Source organism: Hippocampus zosterae, chromosome 5 (genome assembly GCF_025434085.1).
Source record: "Hippocampus zosterae strain Florida chromosome 5, ASM2543408v3, whole genome shotgun sequence".
Classification (NCBI taxonomy): Eukaryota; Metazoa; Chordata; class Actinopteri; order Syngnathiformes; family Syngnathidae; genus Hippocampus; species Hippocampus zosterae.
Window position 1 is genome coordinate 21,181,405 of NC_067455.1, and position 18,952 is coordinate 21,200,356.

Below are 18,952 nucleotides of genomic sequence, written 5' to 3' on the forward strand. Positions count from 1 at the left end.
TGAAGGTTTAGACTTGGCAGTTTCTCACTGCTCTCATGCTATGTCCATCTGCGATAATGGACTATGCCTCGAGCAGAGTGGCTGCTCACCGGTTTGCTGATGAGAACGAAATGCGTTTGTGTTCAGGGTAGTGTCAGTGTGTGTGTGTGTGTGTGTGTGTGTGTGTGTGTGTGTGTGTGTGTGTATGTGTGTATTTGCCAGTATGACACCTCACGTCACGTTTTACAGTGATGTGGTAATACTGAATGTCTGAGGCAATAAGTCAGGAGGGCATCTGCCCTTTTTTTATGCAGGTGCGTTGGTGTGAATGTTTTTCAGTGTGACTCTTCTAAGTGTCTGAACCGTGTCTTTTTCGAGACTGCTATCAAGTACTCAACTTGAGTACTCGCCAATCCCAACACTAAGTAACCATTAACTCATTCAATTCCAGCCATTTTCAATGGAGCAACCGCCTCAATCTCAGCGTTTTACTGGATTTTGACTGATATTGCAAGGACCACAGAATATTTGGTTCTAATGCTATATAAACATGGAGCCTACCAAAATAAAGTTTGGACTCTCTTCTTTCAGTAGAAAAATTATTTCTTATTCCATTCTTCAGCAATCGGCATTACAAAATGCAAAGTTTCTTGAAAATGGCGATTCCTGGGCAAAAAAGAAAGAAAAAGAGCTTTTTGTAAAAGCATGCATTTCAAGCACGTGAGGCACCACTGTCACCTACTGGTCGCTTTTTGCAATTATTTACAATGCAAACTAATACTATATAATACTAATACAAAATAATACAGATTTAATCAGACCCTCCTCCTCTCTATGACGCAAAAAGAAGACTTAGACGTACAAGTACGTCCTTGGTAGGCGGGGCCTAATTCTAAAAAAGACGGACAAGTACGTCCTGTGGAATGAAAGCATTAATACCAGTCATACTTTTGAGACAAAATCTTTATCAAACGAATGAGAGATATTGTTAAAGATAGACCTCTCATTTTCAAGTCCAAAATACAAAGACAAACTGAAAACTCCCTGACTTTTATTATTGTCTTGTTTCAAAATAAATTGCAAACACAAGTAATAAAGGTTCTCCACTCAACTCACATAAACTCATCTTTATTTTTCGAGCACTTGAACTCCTGCATCCAAAGTGCTGTACATGGAGCAAAAATGTGTTCTACAACAAAAAAGACAGTTAAAACAATAAATTAATAATATTAAAAAAACAAAAACTGAAACACCATAAAAGGGTATTTAGCTTAATAATACATGATGGCTCCTGGGCATCGACTCGTCGGCACATGTGTCAAGTTAATAAGAGCAAAGTGTCTGTGTTTGTGCGCATATCGCTTGGAGAAAAAGTCATGTGACCAATCCAACCGCCGTACCGCTCAATTACAGCCTGAGGCACCTAACTTGATAAAGAAGCGCATCTCTCAGCGGGTTGCGTCTCTGCCTAATAATTCACCCCTCTTTTTGGAGCTCAATTCTTCCCTGCAAGTCAGTGTGATGGGACCAGAAATAATTCCACCTTGCGGGACCAATTTGGTCTCGTATCAGCAAATGATCTTTGTTCAAGTTAATTTCACTTTCCATGCCTTCTACAGGATGCAGGTCCCGTGAACTCTGGTAATTTAGCACAATGGTCAGTGCGAATGTCTGTCGACCACCTTTGCGACTTCGAACAAACCCTGACGAAAAATCAATATCTGAGCACTCGCAAACGTTCGCCGCTGAGTGGAAGATGGTCTAAAAAGGATAACTTTTGATGTAGTTATGAGAGAGCACGCACCTGCTAACTACAGCACGGATCCTTGATTGTCTCATGGATGATTAAACCTCCTGTCTTTAAATGCACTTCAAAATAGAATTATTAAATCGGTTATTTCTTGTCGGCCGCACCACATGGTTATTTATAAACTCGGCATGATCAGATCAACTTTAAGTGTTGTTTATTTGAAAGTTCAAAGATCCTGCATCGCTAGAAGAAATTCACATCCATACTTTTTATGTATTTAACCCATTTTTTAACTGTTATAAACCAGCTGGACAGAAGATTTTGGCGTGATGTCACTTACCCATATGCATGCATAGTGTGGAGAGAGGCGGACTAGCCCCGAAACTGATCGTCAGTCAGGTCACATAATGTGGAGTGACAAACAACCAATCACATCTTTACAATCACAATATTTTTTTTTTTGTAAATCTTCGCAAGGCAAAGGCTAATTTTATCCACTTGGGGGCAGCAAACATTTGATTGTATTATTTGATAAATAGAAAGAAGCAGGCATGCAAATTTAATTTCATTTTTTTATTTATTTTACATAAGATTTGACATAATATACATTACTTCTGGTCTCTGCTCATGACAGTATGATAATTCCAGAAGGAAAAAAACGAAAGATATAAATGAAATACATTTCCAACATCCACATAGTGTAATGTGCAAAAGTTTGCACCATTAGAGAATACATATCCTATTTGTGTTCACACACCTCCATTATGCCATCAAATTGTAAACCACCTGGAAATTCTGTTGACATCGTATCCTGCATCCCTGTAGGAAAATATATCATGGGTAATTTTAGAGTGTGCAAGTTCCTGGAGAAAGTTCTGATAATTGAAGTGATCCATCCATCCCTATTCTAATCCGTTTATCCTCACGAGGATCACAGGCATGCTGGAGCCAATCCCAGCTGTCTTCGGGCAGTAGGCGGGGGACACCCTGAACTGGTTGCCAGCCAATTTCAGGGTGCACATAGACGAACAACCATTCGCGCTCAAATTCACTCCGAGGGGCAATTTAGAGTTTTTCATTAGCCTGCCATGCATGTTTTTGGAATGTGGGAGGAAACTGGAGTACCCGGAAAAAAAACCCCACACAGACATGGGCAGAACATGCAAACTCCACACAATCGAACCCTGCACCTCTGCACTGTGAGGTGGATGTGATAACCAGTCGACCACAGTGCCACCCTAAGTTTGTCAAATTCAAGCAAAAAAAACCCCAAAACTGGTAGATTTTATCGGAGTTTCTTTGTACTAATCTAGCACACAAGAAACTGTATGAATAATAGTAGACATATCCAAGCTTAGCAAAATAGGCCAAATCATTTGGATTAACTATAAACTGGCCACCGCTGACAAACTGCAAACTTTTAAATGCTGCCGAGATGTCAGTCAAGAGTCCAAGAAAGAAAGGCAGTCAGTGATGCTCTTTTCTTATGTTTTAGGGCACACTCACAACACAAGCCAATACGCAGTGGTATGAAGTACCAGCACTTCTCAATTTTCAGCCTGTAGCATACCAGGATTCTTTACAGTGTGCCTTCACATGAGCCCACAATACCTTCTATTGTTCTGTTTCTCTCCTACATTTTTGTGAGACTTCTTCAATAATTTGGGTGCACAAAAAAAAAGGATCCAGGATTTTTTTTTTTTTTTTGCCTTCCGGTTTATTTGGTTGACATGGTGTCAGTTAGACATGTCTAGGGTGCTACAAATAACCTCAACACATTGACATTGCCATTATTTGCTGCCAATATCAACACAACACCATCCCAGAATCACAGAATCACATTCAATCACGGCATTTGTATGATACAGGGTCACAACTGATTGACTTGTGGCAGTGCTGATTTACTTCCGTTGTCAAAGAACACTTTAATTTTAATTTTAAATTGGTTTTCAGAGAAAATAGAGTTTACCAGTATATTTTTTTTAATGAGTAAGATATATAATATTTTGAAGTGACTTAGTTCAAGGAAAAGAAAATGCTGTTAAATACTGCATATTTCCACGTTTATTTAGTTAACAGCTTTTAACAGCACAATGACAATATCTCACAGTGCAGCCACCCCTTTTTTCAGCATTATCCTATCTCCCTTGCTGCAACATCACCAAATGTCACTCGGAAAAAGAGAAAGGGTGCCAAATACCAGTAGTTGTTTTTTTTTAATTTTGTTTGTTTTTTGTGCAACATAGGCTGTTCTTTATCGAGGGATTTATATGGGTCTTCTGAATGAGAGGTTAAGAAGAAGCCTTTGTCGAGTTACTTGATAGCTATGTGCTGGGTTAATGTGTGCAGTGCTCTGCTGCAATTTAAGGAGATATATTAATGATTAACCTCCTGTGGAGACATATCCATCTAAACACCTGCCTCTCAGTTCAGCTTTTTCACCCACATGCCAAATATCTCACCTGCAACGTGTGTCCGTATTGAGGATGTGATTGTCTTGGAATTTAGCACATCGACCTGAGACATACAGTATTCGTCATTGAGCAGACAATGAACCAAATTATAATCACTTTCCCATTCAGGTGTTACGAGTGTCTTCCTAAACTGCACTAACAATAAATTAAATGTTACATATTCTGCTCACACAAATCTTGGATTAAATACGTTGATTTACATACCAATATCTGCATCTATTCACAGTACCTCCTTCCACCTCGTCTGCATTGATTGTACTTTTTGTTCCACATATTTGTTGTATTTTTTCCACATATCAGCAATACCTTTTTTGCACATATGTGGATCAAGAGAGGTCAAGGCAATACAATTCAAAGTTTTGCATTTAAAGCAGAGTGAAAAATTGAAGGTCAACATCGTCACAGGAATAGAAACAGGTTTTAAATGCTTTTGTTTGACACAGTTCTGTTGGACCTGGAGAGCGCAGCTTCTTTTCAAACACTTTCCACACTGCCCACAAGCTTTACACACAAGTAGAGGAATTATAATGGAGGGCGGCTCTGACCTGTGTGGGTGGGTGTGCGAGAGACTCCCATTCCGTTCAACGAAGCATGACTGTTTTGAAAGAGAGAAGGAAAGATCATCACGAGAGAAAGTCAATATTTTTGGGACAAATCCAATAGCTGCGAGGGAGAGTACTTGAGATTTGGGGATTTCTTGCTTTGTTTTCCCAAATCTTTCTGATATCTTGTTCCTCATGGCGTCCTTCTCCTCGAGCAAAGGTAAGACACGCAGATGTAAGAGAACGAACAGAGGTGCAGCTGCAAACAAAGCCAGGTGACAAAGCCAGGTGGTAAAACGATACAGGTGGAAAGTATAAAGAGAATTTCTGAGCTGTAGGAGGGTCTGCCCGTGGTAGACATTATATCACATTATTTCATGTTTTATCTGGACTACTGCTCAATCTTTATCACTTTGCATGCTATTGGAAAATAAATAATCTCAAATTGTCATGTGAATGGCGTTCGTGGAATCTTATAATGGATGGTTCCGTTCCATGTCATCGTTCGGATTGAAAATGTTAAAAGTGACACTTTTCACAGAAACAAGTTACGCTGCCGGTAAACATATCTCCCACAACAGTTATTTTGCATCTGATTGTTTTTGTTGTTGTTGTTGTTTTGGTGACTAGATCCACCCACGATCATGTATTTATTTGTCTTCTTGCACGCACCAATGAACTATAATTCACAGTAGTCTGTATTGTTGCGTACTGTATGTTAATGTAAGTACAATGGCCAGGAAGTGCAACAAGTCCATTGAACATATTTTATTATAATTTCAGTCCAGGAGCAAATTTTTCTTTTCATTTTTTATACATGTATTTCACAAACACATACTCATGGCACCAATTCCGTGTGAAGCCATGTTTACAGGTTCGGGAGAAGGTCAAGGAACGCACAGCTGTATCACACTTCTGTGACAGTTTTGGAGGTGGGGGCGGGGTGTGCAGTACCTGGTACTTGGGCAGTGTTAAGCAAGCAGAAAAGCATCCTTCCAAAATCACGGTCCCGATTTGCAAACTACATCTTCCAGTGAGATTTAAACCTGTGACCCTGTGTATTTTTTATTTCAGGAGAGTTTTGTCTATTTTTGTCTTTTGGCATGATGCTTAAGCTCCACACCAAGAGTGATATTTTCCACTCTTGATGTGGTCTTTTTGGAGGTTCGCGGTTGAGTGAGGCTGTTTGTTTGTTTGCAGGTGAGACAGTTGGTAGGTACACGCTCAATGTACAAGTAGATGCTGTTTGTAGGACTCTTGATTTAACATATGCACTCACTCCTACTCTTTCACATGTTGTCATATTCATTCAAAAGTATTATTTTGTATATATTATTGGAGGGGGCTTATTATTATTGTGGTTCCGCTGCTAGCACCACATACACAGATCTGCACACTAATTGATATATGTAATTCAGTGGCTTTGTGATGAATTTATGCCTTCACAAGTGTCTCTCATTCTGGTGGCACCCGCTTGCTTTTGTCTTCAGACTCTGGGCTCTGAAGACAAGTAGCCTCTCTTATGCTCGCCTTGTTTTGTATTGCATTGTCTTTCACTTCTCTATACCAAGTTATACCAACTTTTGGAACATGTTGCAGCCATAAAATTAGAAATTTATGATTGAAATTTATGAAAACAATCAAGTTCATTAGTTTTTTAAAATATCTTGTCTTTGTGGCTTATTCAATGAAGTATAGGTTGAATATGATCCACATACAGTATTCAGTTTTTTATTCATGTTTAGCACAACATGCCAACTTAATTGGCATTGGAGTTGTACTATGGGTGTTGATGATATCCCAAATGCCTTTAGAATAGAAGATTTTTTTTCAGTTTTTGGTGTCTGACCTGATTTTATTATTGGTATCATGATGGGCAGTTTTCACATGAAAATGATGAAAGACCATACATTGTGCCCTAACTGCTGTTTTTATGATTCCCTGGAATTGATTTAATAAAAGAAAGGTGTTTCTAATGTAATTTTTGGGATGTTTTATTTATGGTATTTTTCCCCAGACTGTATAGTGTTGACATGAACACAATAGTTTTAATGTAAAAACTCAATTATTACTGCACTATTGACACTATATTTTGTTGCTGTAACACACTATTGGGTGTAGAACATTTAACACTTTGGTAAATGTTAATGTAAATGTGTGGATGAATACTCGATAGATACTTTGCCGGTTTTGGACTAATACCCGGAGATTTGCAGTGTCTGAATCCAATTCCCAGTATCCATGCATTTGGAGGTTTGAAATTTTAAGAGGTCTGCACTCAAGTGGCTGCTTCGTTAATAGTTTTGGTGAAAACATTGTTGATACTGCTTTACTGTTGGATCTCTTTGGTTTATGTAGGGCAGTTGTATTTATTGAATCCCACCCCGTACTGGAGTCAGAGGGCAGTCACATCTAAACCCAGGCCCGTTGCCATTTTGGATAACAAATAATATTTTGCTTTTCAGTTCTTCATTACTTCCATTCTCGACTGTTCGTGTACACACTGAAAGTCCAGATTTGCTAATGTTGACTTGGGTCCAACCAATATCTTTCCAACACTTTCCACTTAGTCTCCTGGCCTTCACTCTCCAGTTGAGATTTTATACACCTGTAGACATGTAACACCTTATCTTGAGAAAGACTCACTCATAAGATCAAAATATGCTTGTAAAATCCAGAAGGAAATAACAAATAACCAATTAACAGACAGAGTGACTGTGAATCCAATGAAAAAACGTTTTTTCCAAAATGTTACATTGACTTTAGATTGACTTCTTGATTTCCTCATGGTGCTTGTGGGATCATATTATAGGCTGCCATCAAGTCTTTCAATAACCAACCAGCAATTTATTTATTTTTTCATCAAGTTAGCAGGTTCTATTTTAGTTTGAGTGTGAAATTTCCAAGGTTGACAATGTCATGATGTGTTGATGGGTTATCACCGTGTTGGTTACAGCACAGAAAGTCAAGAAGTCATATCCATAACAAACTGCACTATCACTTATCTGGGGAATGTATGAAGTACAGTAGCAAAGCAACGTGGGTGGCGATTGTTAGCAATGAAGTGGCGTGCCATAGCACAGAGCAGCGATAAATCCGGTTTTTTAAGACACTCATCCCTGTTACCGGTACATTCAACCTGTTTGTGCCTTTCATTTGAATTGTGTTTTTGTTTTTGGTCATAATTGTGTGCTTTTGAATACTATGTCTACCAACATCCATTTAACACATTGGACACTATTTAGAATGGATTAGAGCTCATATTTCAGAGGTTCTTTTTTTTTTTTTTGCACTGTTGATCAATTACAAAACCATTTTTAAATGATAATGCCATTCACTTGAAGACCTTGACAGCCCCACCTTGCCTGTTTTAGATCTCTCCCGACTCCAACACACCTGATTCAATTGATCAAGATCATTTCTTATCTACAGAGCTTGCTGATAAGCTGATCGTTGTTCGAGGAGGGAGGGATCTAATGGTGACGTTTTATTGTTGTCCAGTAGAGGGTGGTATTACCCAGCTATGGAAAACTCCGTAGTTGTGTGACTCATCCATTTGTCCCAACATTTCATTTTTTCCCCCTGAACAAGATTGACATTTTCTTGTCACAACTCATGATTCAAATGTTTGCCGTAGCACAGCCACTTCTAATTTGTTTGAATTCCATTACGGGCTCTGCAGTGATAAAGTGGCATGTGATATCTCTAGTTTTAACTTTAGATCATAAGTACAAGTATTATGCAGTAGATTTGACATATCTATACTTCACTTTGTCCACATTCCATTTATCAATACATTTTAAATATATGCAGCGATGTACATTTTGCATAGCATTTGTTATAGATTGTTCACAACTTGCAAAAGTGACTCAAATACATTCTCTTTGTGTTTCTTTTTCAGGTGAGTGGAAATTCTTCATTTGATTCTTTGTGACAAGATCAAATGGTGAACGTCTGGAGCTGTCAAGGCCAATAAGTACTCTGACAACATTTACCCAAACACCCCCCCCCTCCACACACACACACCATCATTCCAACTGATATGTCTTAAAGAGAGATTAATGTTAAGATGTGCAGTAAATGTGAAGAGGCCTGCAATGTGTTTTGATAGAACTGCTCTATTCGAGACGAGCTAATGCTTCTCAAGGGTTGGTTCCAAAAACCTACCTTTCCTGGTCTCTGAGTTCCTTCATAGTTCATCCGCAATGTTTTACGTCCAGCTGAGTACATTTGTTGTGAGGTTTTAACATCTGTGTGGAGCCAAGTCCCCATCATGGAGCAGGTCACTCGATGTCTTTCTTTTATAGTTCAAGTGTTAGTATGTCTTGGAAAAGAAGACCTGCTGTGTGAAGGCTTAATTTAGCCCACTGAATTTCATTAATTACCTGTATGTGAGAAAATACAGTCAAATACAAAAGAGATTCAAATTAAGATGGGGAAAGATTTTTTTTTTGGGGGGGGCAGCGCTGAGCTTTTTGCAAAACTGCCAAAACAGAAATAAAAGTAACTGTACGTATATGCAGTAGTCCAGTTTCATCCTTCAGCAAACGCATATTGTGCACATCACTGTTACGCGTCCACTATCCAGGCGATTTTTACCAATAGGGTGCGCTGTACAGTAATAATATACATCCTCTATTCCACCGCCCTACCACTTGTGTCAGGCTGCAATGCATTGTGATTTATGTGTCAGCCCCTCGGCGACAATAATGCCTCCCAGTCTTACTTTGCCTAGTATTTTTTGCTGTGCAGTACAAGCTAGACATACTGTACTTTTCTTTTAACCGTATCCCAAAGCTTTTATTTCAGGAAGAAGGTGATTGCAAACATCTTATATAATATGCCAACGCTCCATAATTTGCATTATTGTTGGCAGAGTCAGGGTTTGTTCTTAATATAGTTAAGGTTAATATACTTAAGGTTGCAAATGGTCAAATTTCTCACAAATTTTGAGCAAGCTGGTAGGTTGTTTTGGTCCCACACTTTCTCTCGGACAAACTGGTATCCTATTTTTTCTGAGTGTCACCCCTCACTGCATGAATTAAGCTTTTGGCACATTGTTCAATGTGTTTTCCAACATTCAGGGAAGGGAAGCCACCCATTGTTTGGACTGTTATTATCTTTTTATGGCTCAAGGTTTCAGAGGTGTATGTCGCAATGGAAACAGGATGTGGAGTACACTCGCCGAGCTGATAAGAAATCTCCTGGAGTAAGGCCACTTCTGTATGTGTGTGTGTATGTCAATATCTTATCTATAGTCAACATGATGACACAATATTAGATACTCATCTACAAGGGGACCAAAAAATATATAAATGTATAAAAAACATACAATATGGAATATTATGTAGCTGAATGTGGATGTTATTGGGAAGACCAGTGCAGTTCTGTAAAATGGCAGACTCCAACTACATAAATAAAGAGTTTGTTCACTGAATATCTATTTCACTATGTCACTTGAAACATGAGCATAAGAGTGTTATTGATACATATCTTAGAAGTGGCTCTCTTTAGATAGTGTACGTAACGTTTCTAGTAACATTAGATAGGTGAATTGTAGTATAGTAATAGACATTGCTCATTCAGGGTTCTCTATTAACAGTGGCCCGTGGTCCACTATGTGACTGATTCAGCTGAACCCGACTGGGCCAGTAAAAATTTGTTGAATAGATCGGATGAAATCAACATGTTTTTGATATTTTGAGTTTTAACCACTGAAATTGATCAACCGTCATGGATCTTTTTACTGCACTGCGCACATTTTTTGGAGGGTGTTCTGCTGAGACACTGTAAGGTAAAAATGTTCATCACAGAGGGGAGAAGCTGGCTTTCCACACTCTCTGTAGGGTGCCCGCCATTGGTACAGCTGCCATACCATACCACAATGCAATATGTCATGCAGTATGTATGCCCTGGATGGGCTGGCAGTCAGTCACATGGGACTTTTTAAAATATATATTTTTCCAGGGTACCAGTTGCGTCGAATCACTTTTTCTGGCATTAAAACATGAATTCTGAGCATGTTGTGAATGTTGGTAATGCTTGTCTAATTAGTGTTGGTGCAACTGAATGTGAGTACCACAAAAACAAGTAAAAACGTACAACTAATGGTATTTTTTTTCTCTGCTTAACAATTGATATGTCAAGGTCTCTTTGGAGAGACACGAGACACTCGGGATTGCACGCGTCTGAGTATATTGCCTGGGCGTGGCAATGTCAGCTAGTGTCTCATTCCAGTTGAAAAACAGGATTTAGGACAAGAAATGAAACCTATTTTGATGTCACAATAGTGCTCCTGTGACTGTTTCTGCTTAATGACAGACAGTTTTCTCATGACACTTTATTGAAGTTCCTGATGATGGTGAGTCACTGCCGTCTGTAACTTGACTCCAAAGCCACAAAAAAATGGGCCTTTTCTTCCCTCAGCCACACACACACACACACACACACACACACACACACACACACACACACACACACACACACACACACAGACGCACGCACACACATGCACGCACACAAGCACAGTAGGTTTTCTGCATGTCTTCCATGAAAGTAACAGCCCATGCAATCATTTTTTTTCTTCGTTCAGAGGAGAGAAAGAATGCTTTGGATTCATTCTCTTCAGATGGAGGAGTTTTATGGGAGTGGGCATGAAAAATCACTTCTGTACATGTCTGTATGTGTGCGAGTACAGTGTGTCGACCAGAGGAGCTATCCGCACTGTGATAAAGTCTAATTTATTACACACCAATCTTCAGGATCCAGGTCCAAAAATAACGTGTCGCCTCTCTGGTTACAATGCAAATCCTCACATTGTGCCATGCGGTCAGGAAGGCCAATGTGTGGATCCTGTGACAAGTTTGGCTGTGTGATTGTCGGTTACCCGTAGCAACTGCAAGGCCACATCCCCCCTCAGGCCTTTACTATGCCCAGCTCTTATGCCTAACCTTTGGTTTGGGTTGCTACAACAACCAAAGGCCACACCCTAACGCTGACTCACCCTGCAAAAATCGTTTTGTATTGTTCTGTTTTTTTTGTTCCAATTTTTCTTTTCTGTACAGTTTACATGTATAGTTATACCACAGTTGCTGTCATGGTTAAGGACTTCAACAGAAATTACGTCCATTTTAAATGCTTTGCCATTTTTGAGATTTTAGGTCACACATTTCTTTGGACAATGTCACAATGTGAATAATTGTAAATACAGTGCACTCCGCTTAATAGAACACCGGTTAATAGAGTAATCCGCTTAATAGAGCAAAAGGCTCTGGAACCGATTTGCCTAATGCAATTTCCTATAAAGATACTCCGCTTAGTAGAACAGATCTCCGCTTAATAGAACAGGCCGTAAGCAATGAACATTGTAAACTAGTGGTTTTCGAAGTGTAGCTATCGCGATACTGTACCACTATTGCGAGAAAACGCGGTAGTTCTAGCCGTATACAGTAACAGGTAGCACGCGTCACTCCACACATAGACACACCACGTCACAATGGCTTCAACTTCATTCAAGAGACGAGGGCTATCACCTGCGGATAAGAAGGACATACTCAGACGATACGATGCATTGCCGGATTCTCAGAAGGTACGCCCGCGGTTTCCAGGACTTCCCTCTTATCCAGCGCATTGAGAGGGAAGTCAACCGCAAAATTACGGACTCCTGTTTCCAGACAAAAGTAACGAAATTTTTCTCGTGATTTGAGATGTTTGACAGAAGTTGATTAAAGTTGTTGTTTTGTTGTTTGATTAAAGATATGGACGTCCACAGTCGAAATATCTCTTCTAACTCGTCAGCAGGGGTTTTTCTGCGTGCATAACTTGGTCGTCGACGTGTCTGAAGGTGTACCTAATAAAGTGTCTCCGGTTAATAGAAACCCCGCTTAGTAGAACAGAAGCGCTTCGGCCCAATGGTGTTCTATTAAGCGGAGTGCACTGTAATTCTGTTGATTGTTCGAGGCATTGTTGATTTATTCTCAACTAATTTGCAGAATGAAAAGCAACATACTGATTGTTAACTCTTCTTGGCAGCATTATATTGCGCATGGAAATAGGAGTTTAGAACATTCCAGATTGTTCTATATCGTTCAAAATAATATATGACAATATTAATTAACGAACAGTTGGTTATTTCCATCAGAATGAGATGTAAAACAGCCATCTGCCTATCTCCACCCTTTTATGAAGAAAACCTTTGTTTTATATAGCTACTAGCTGGTTCGCTGCCCTCCGGGCGGCTCATCAGCTAGTTCCTTGGGAAGGCTGGTAAGGTGGTGGTTCGTCGCCCTCCGGGCGGCTCATCAGCTAGTTCCTGCGGAAGGCTGGTAAGGTGGGCCTTCGGCCCACAAAAGTGTTTTTGCTTGGTTCAACTTTTTGTTCATCTTCATTGCTTAGTGCGAAAATAAAGAGATGTTTAGCTCTACTAAATAACTAACAATTTCATTGCAATGCTTGTGGGTAGACAACATTTTTTCGCTAAGATGCCCGTGCGATCGTAGTGAGCCACTGCCTGAGCGGCGCAGTGGCGGCGCGCAGCGCCGCGGTGAAGTAGGTACGTTTTGAAAAGGGACAGACGGAAGGACAGACCGCGTGCGGGACGACGCGCAATATATATATATAAGATGATATTAATACAAATATTTTTTTAGAATGGGTGGTTGCATTGTGAAATAAGTGCTTGCAGACAGGGAAAAAGATATTCACGTTAAAATGCAGGAAGGAAAAAAGAATGCACTGCTGTTGTAGTCATTTGACATTCAATTCTTCAATTCTATTCTATCATTTCATTTGCTGTTATTGTTATTTCGGGCATTTCTCCTGTCTACTATTTGACTTTTATGGCTGCCAGTATAAGTATGTGAGACATGGCACTTGGTATCCCAGGCAGGAGAGAGAATGTGTTCAAGCTGGCAAGGCCTCAATTTTATAGTGTAGATCTTCCTCTGCTCTTTTTCACAACAGACAAGAAAAGATGCCCTTGTTCTTTTCTCAGTAATACCCTCCCTTCATACCCTCCACTCTCATTCATTCCCTCTTTCGCACCCAAATTCTTGATGCCATGTTGGTTCTGGGCATGCAGCTGCTCTCACAGGGGTAAAATGTCGAAGTGACAGCAGAATTGTGCTGTAAAGTTTTTTTTTGTTTTCTTCTGAGGCGTTGAAAAGCACCATGAACCAAGGAGATCCACTTGGTGACAGATTCTGGCTCAGTCCAAAAAAAGGTAAGTCCCATGTTATTTAAAATGTTTGGATTTATAGCTGGACTGACACTAAGTGATGATATACTGCACATGAACTGCCACTTTTAACATTTCGGGATAGCAAAGGGTTAAATCAAGCATTTCTTGTGGTACGATTATGAAAGGTCTCCATCTGCTAAACATGGGATTATTCTTCTTGGCTGCTTTTGGTTTTGGAGCTGTTTATAATTGTCATTTAATCGTTTCATTCCTGGTGCTTCTTTGCTGCACTGTGTTCCAAGTTTTGTCTCTTGCAAAGATCTTAAACTTACCATGTATACCACCAACTGTTTCACAAACAAGCCGGAAAAATATATACAACTTTTCTACTTCTTACTCTGGAATTTTATGCACAGTTGCACGGCAAATAGTTGAGCATCATGAGTTGGGTACATTTTACACAGTTGATGATATTCACATGCCAAATCTGTTTCATTGTTATCCTTGCTTGGCCGCTTCAGGAAGAGCTTGACGGATTTAGAGTCTTTGACCGTTTCTCTGCTTATTTTGGTGACTGAAGGCATAAATCTGTGACCTCACTTATTTCCACTCTGGAAAAGGTAAAGTCAGTGTTAGCCGGTATGAGAGAATTTGAACACGCAGACACCAACTGCCATTTTTTTTCCCTCCCCGATGCATGAGGAATTTTCCATGTATATTTATGCTTGAATTTGGGAAAGAAAAGCCGAAAATCCCCCACCCCCCACCCCCAACCCGTCGCTACTCGTATAAAAGGCATCTCTGTGGTGACGGCTGCACACTTTTTATTGCTTGGTTCATCTTCTCTCAAAACGATTTGTTTTGAAGAACTCTGCATCCCCATGAAGGCAGTGTGTTATATTTTAAAGCAATGATCTCTTCATAATTACTTCTAATAAATCTTGTAACATGATAATTTTACAGTTTGAGCCTTGCGAGTCCCAGGGACTCGCTGATCAGAAAAGTATGAGTCCCATGATGCATTTAGAGAGTCCCAAATTTTGAATTCTGAAACGGTCTACTTATTCAATTGTATGTGATAATAACACAAATGACAACAATATACATTGATAATAGGTTTATTTCTTATAAACAAATGCTGCAAAATTTTTAATAATTCAGGCATACAAGATTTGCTGAGATATAGGTTCTTATTTCATCCCATGGTTAAGTCTTTGAGTTCATAAATTCTCCTCTCTTTACTCTGCTTCCAATGACCCAAGGCTTTCTCAAAGTCAATTTATCGCAAAAAAAATAAATCTAAATTTAGATGCTTCCTCTGTGATATCTCCGCAGTAAACCTTCGCAACACTTGTTCGCAACACTTGTTCGCAACACTTGATTTAACATTACACAACTTGGCAATTGTATGCTTCCCGCGCGGTGAAGGCTGATCTCGCCAATCTCGTCTCGCAAGAAGAGAAATCTCATTCCGCGAGATTACTTGACGCAAGATCAAAACAACAATGGTGACGATGATCAATCTGCGATCGTTGCTGGAAAAAAGATTTTCCGTAGTTTTTTTTTTTTTTGTTTTTTTTGACTGAGAAATTTCCTTGTGTCCCAAAAACGCACATTATTTGGAAATGTGCGTCCCGCGGGAAAATTATGCGGGACGCACTAGTACGCGGAACGCAGAGGTAACGAGATTGGTCACCACCACTGTGGCCAATTTTTGAAGCTTTGTCTTTGTCGTATTTCAAGTTGTATGTAAGGCAGACCAACTACGGTATCTGCTGCTGTGACACCAAACAGTAGAGTAAAATACAGGAATGCGGACATCTTTATTTTTACATTCAGACAGACACAAAAAGGTTTTTTTTCTGTAGATGGAAATGACAATGAAGAAAAAGGAAAGAAAAACAAATATCCTTATCGGATTTCATCACACATTAATTCATTACATTGGACAATAAAACTATTTTAGTGAACATACTTTTTGGTGAAGGATACTACTTTTACAGTGAACTCCTGCAGATTTGGGAGTCACTACTTACACATTTACCTATAGTTCGAGGGATTTTTTCTTGTCATAGAACCGAACTAACAACAGTTTGCTAAAAACAAAACAAAAAAACAACTCACCTGTTTGTATTTTCTGTTATACACTCAGATGGTGCCTCAATAACCGGCCCCAGCTATGTCTCCATGTTAGCGCATGGGTTGCTAGCGATGGGTAAACAGCGAACGGAGGCGTGATGGAGGATTCAAGTCATTGGTATTATGGGCTATGATGCAGCCACATAAATGCCAGTGTCCTTGCACGTTTGGTTTTGTAATCAAATCACTTAATGAGATTAGTTTGGAAAGATAAAAAAATCAAATACATTCTAAAAATAAAAACATAATTAAGATATTAAAGAAGTCAAAGACCATTTTGTGGCGTGTATTTAGATTTAACACGATAATAAATGTTCTTTTTTAAATGGGTTGAAGGCAGGCAATGTCCAATGTATTGCAAACTATATTTTAAAGGAAAACAAATGACATATGCAGGTCTAATTTCATCCCTTTAACACTGATTCCGCATTTCAGTCAAAGTTTAAGTTCTGTTACAATTAGCCACTTTTATTTGCAGCTCTCAAATTTTTGCAGAACACAATTCTCAATCTAGCTGGCCATAATTACTCGGTGTGATACACAAAATTCACAATTCAGTTTGATTCTATAGTTTAGTGTCACAGTTCAATATTTTTCCGATACACTGTTGTCATGAAATTGCAACATTTTCAGTTTTTTTTTTCTTATAGGTTTTTACCTCATTTCCCAACCACCGTCGTGGGTTGGCTGAAGGGCATCTGGCATAAAAACCTGTATTAGTTGATCAATCGGGCGGCCTGGTGGTCGACTGGTTAATGTGTATGCCTCGCAGCGCAGAAGTGCAGGGTTCAATTCTGGCTGCAGCCTTCCTGTGTGGATTCCAAAAGCATGCGTGTCAGGTTAATTGAACACTCGAAATTGTCCCTAGGTGTGGGTGTGAGCACAGATGGTTGTTCATCTATGTGTGCCCTGTGATTGGCTGGCAACCATTTCTGGGTATCTCCCTTCTACTGCTCAAAGACCCTTGTGAGGGTAAGCGGATCAGAGTGGATAGATTGTTGATTAATCTAAAATAGCTTACCATTCTGTCCCCCATTGTTTTGTTTCACCTATTGTATTCATGTTGTATTTTATAAAAAATCCAAGTTACAATCATTGTTTATTTTATTTATTGTGTATATGGGATAAACACACAACAAAAACATACAAACATCAAATCTGATAGCTAATTTAGAAGCACAGCAAACCTAAGAATAGATACATGCAAGCTTCCTCATTCAACATTGTCGAACTTCCAGGCTTGGAGGTGTTGCAGCTTTATCATGCCTTAGTTCTCTCAGGGAGCACAGCTGTCCCTTCCAAAGGGTCAAACTCCTAATTATAACCTGTCAGGTGACAAGCTAGTTCAATCAAAATAGGCTTAACATTCTAAAAAAAATGATAACGTTTGCATTGCAAACACTTGGCACTGTGGCAGTTATATTTTGAGCTTCAGCTCCTCAATTGAGCAAAGAATTAAGAGGGTTTTGGTGTGAGACCCAAAATGTAGCCATTGATTCCTTATCAAATATTACCGTACTCCAAGACTTGTGGAAAAATTCTAGTCAATATTCAGAAACCTTTGTGTTATTCACATTCATCTTCAGGTTGCTCATGTTTAGTTGCATACATTTTTTATTTTAATGATCAAAGACTCCTACCGTCTTGAAATTTTGGATGTTTGGTGGCTACTTTATGAACTCTGATATTCGTCTCTGAGAGCCTCATTGTCTGAATATGCAAAAGCCCTCACGAGAGAGCTCTTGGCATGAATTGTATTTAACTACCGGAATATTAACTGTGATTATTTCCATAGTTTTTGCATTTCAGGATAGGTGCATTTAGTGCGTGCAGAGGTTTTGCATATCTACAATGCTCCATCGATCCATCCATTCTCTGATCCGCTTATCCTCACAAGGGTCGTGGGGTGTACTGAAGCCTGTCCCAACTGTCTTCGTGCAGTAGGCGAGGGACACCCAGAAACGGTTGCCAGCCAATCTGGGTGTCCCCCAAACTGGTCGGCAGGCAATCGCAGAACTGCAATCATTGTTATTGTTATTCATATTTTTTATTTATTGGAAATTAGTCAATCAAAAAGATCTAGCCAACTACGCACCCTGCACAAGAAACCTGAGAATCCCTTTGTTATCTCCACCTCTCCAGTTTACGAAAGAATCATTAACCCGACTATCACGGGGGATTTTTTTGAAACTTATTTACATGTCGGTATAAAGATAAAATAAAAAAAGAAAGGAGAAGGCTACTCGGTCATTGCTTCATAAACTAAAAATGGGCAAATATTGCGCCACTTTGCAATTGCACTGAAGGGTACTGGTACTATAAAAATGAAAGAAGAGAGTTAGAGCTTTAACATCCACCACCCACCAAGCTATTGGACTGTGTCTCTGGGATAGTATTCATTCAGTTAACATTTGTGAGGTCAGGGATCACTGATGCTACATTAGATGCAGGGTCTGCTGACTCGCCATCTCTGTTCCAGTTCATCCCAAAGGTGATTGATGCTATTGAGGTCAGGGCTTTGTGCAAGTCAGTGAAGCACTTTCACACTCCGCTCAGCCAACCTTGCCGCAGTGGACTGGCTTGGTCCTCTGCCATTCTTGAACAAAAGAGGCCTTGTTTAAAAGTTGTCTACTCTACTTCGATTGAGATTTCTGATCGGCTCGATAGGTTTGGCCAATATTTCACATTTTTTCACGGAAAATCTGTGATCAGCTCCATTGTTCTAATTTGCCGATTGATCAATCAGATCATTGATCCGATACGCGAATGAAGACATTACAGCAAACACTCGGGGAATGTTCCGTGCTTCCACTGCGTATGTGTGAGCCCGAAATTTGATCTATTTTTAGTTTTGTTGATTGCGGGCCTGCCATCACCAAAGGTCTTGCCT

The 18,952-nt window shown here is 39.6% G+C and overlaps 1 protein-coding gene across 12 annotated transcripts in view; it reads left to right on the forward strand.

The window, feature by feature from the left end:
• The window catches only part of plecb (plectin b), a 116,438-nt gene that overhangs the window by 35,070 nt on the left and 62,416 nt on the right, over positions 1-18,952 (forward strand). For 2 of the 12 annotated variants that reach the window (XM_052064564.1, XM_052064566.1), the window contains exon 1: positions 4,926-4,965. The exons of the other annotated variants lie outside the window; for them this stretch is intronic. In XM_052064564.1, the coding sequence (XP_051920524.1) occupies positions 4,941-4,965 (25 nt within the window). In that variant the 5' untranslated portion in view covers positions 4,926-4,940. Of the gene's footprint in view, positions 1-4,925; positions 4,966-18,952 lie in introns of those variants that run through there. 12 annotated transcript variants of the gene reach the window in all.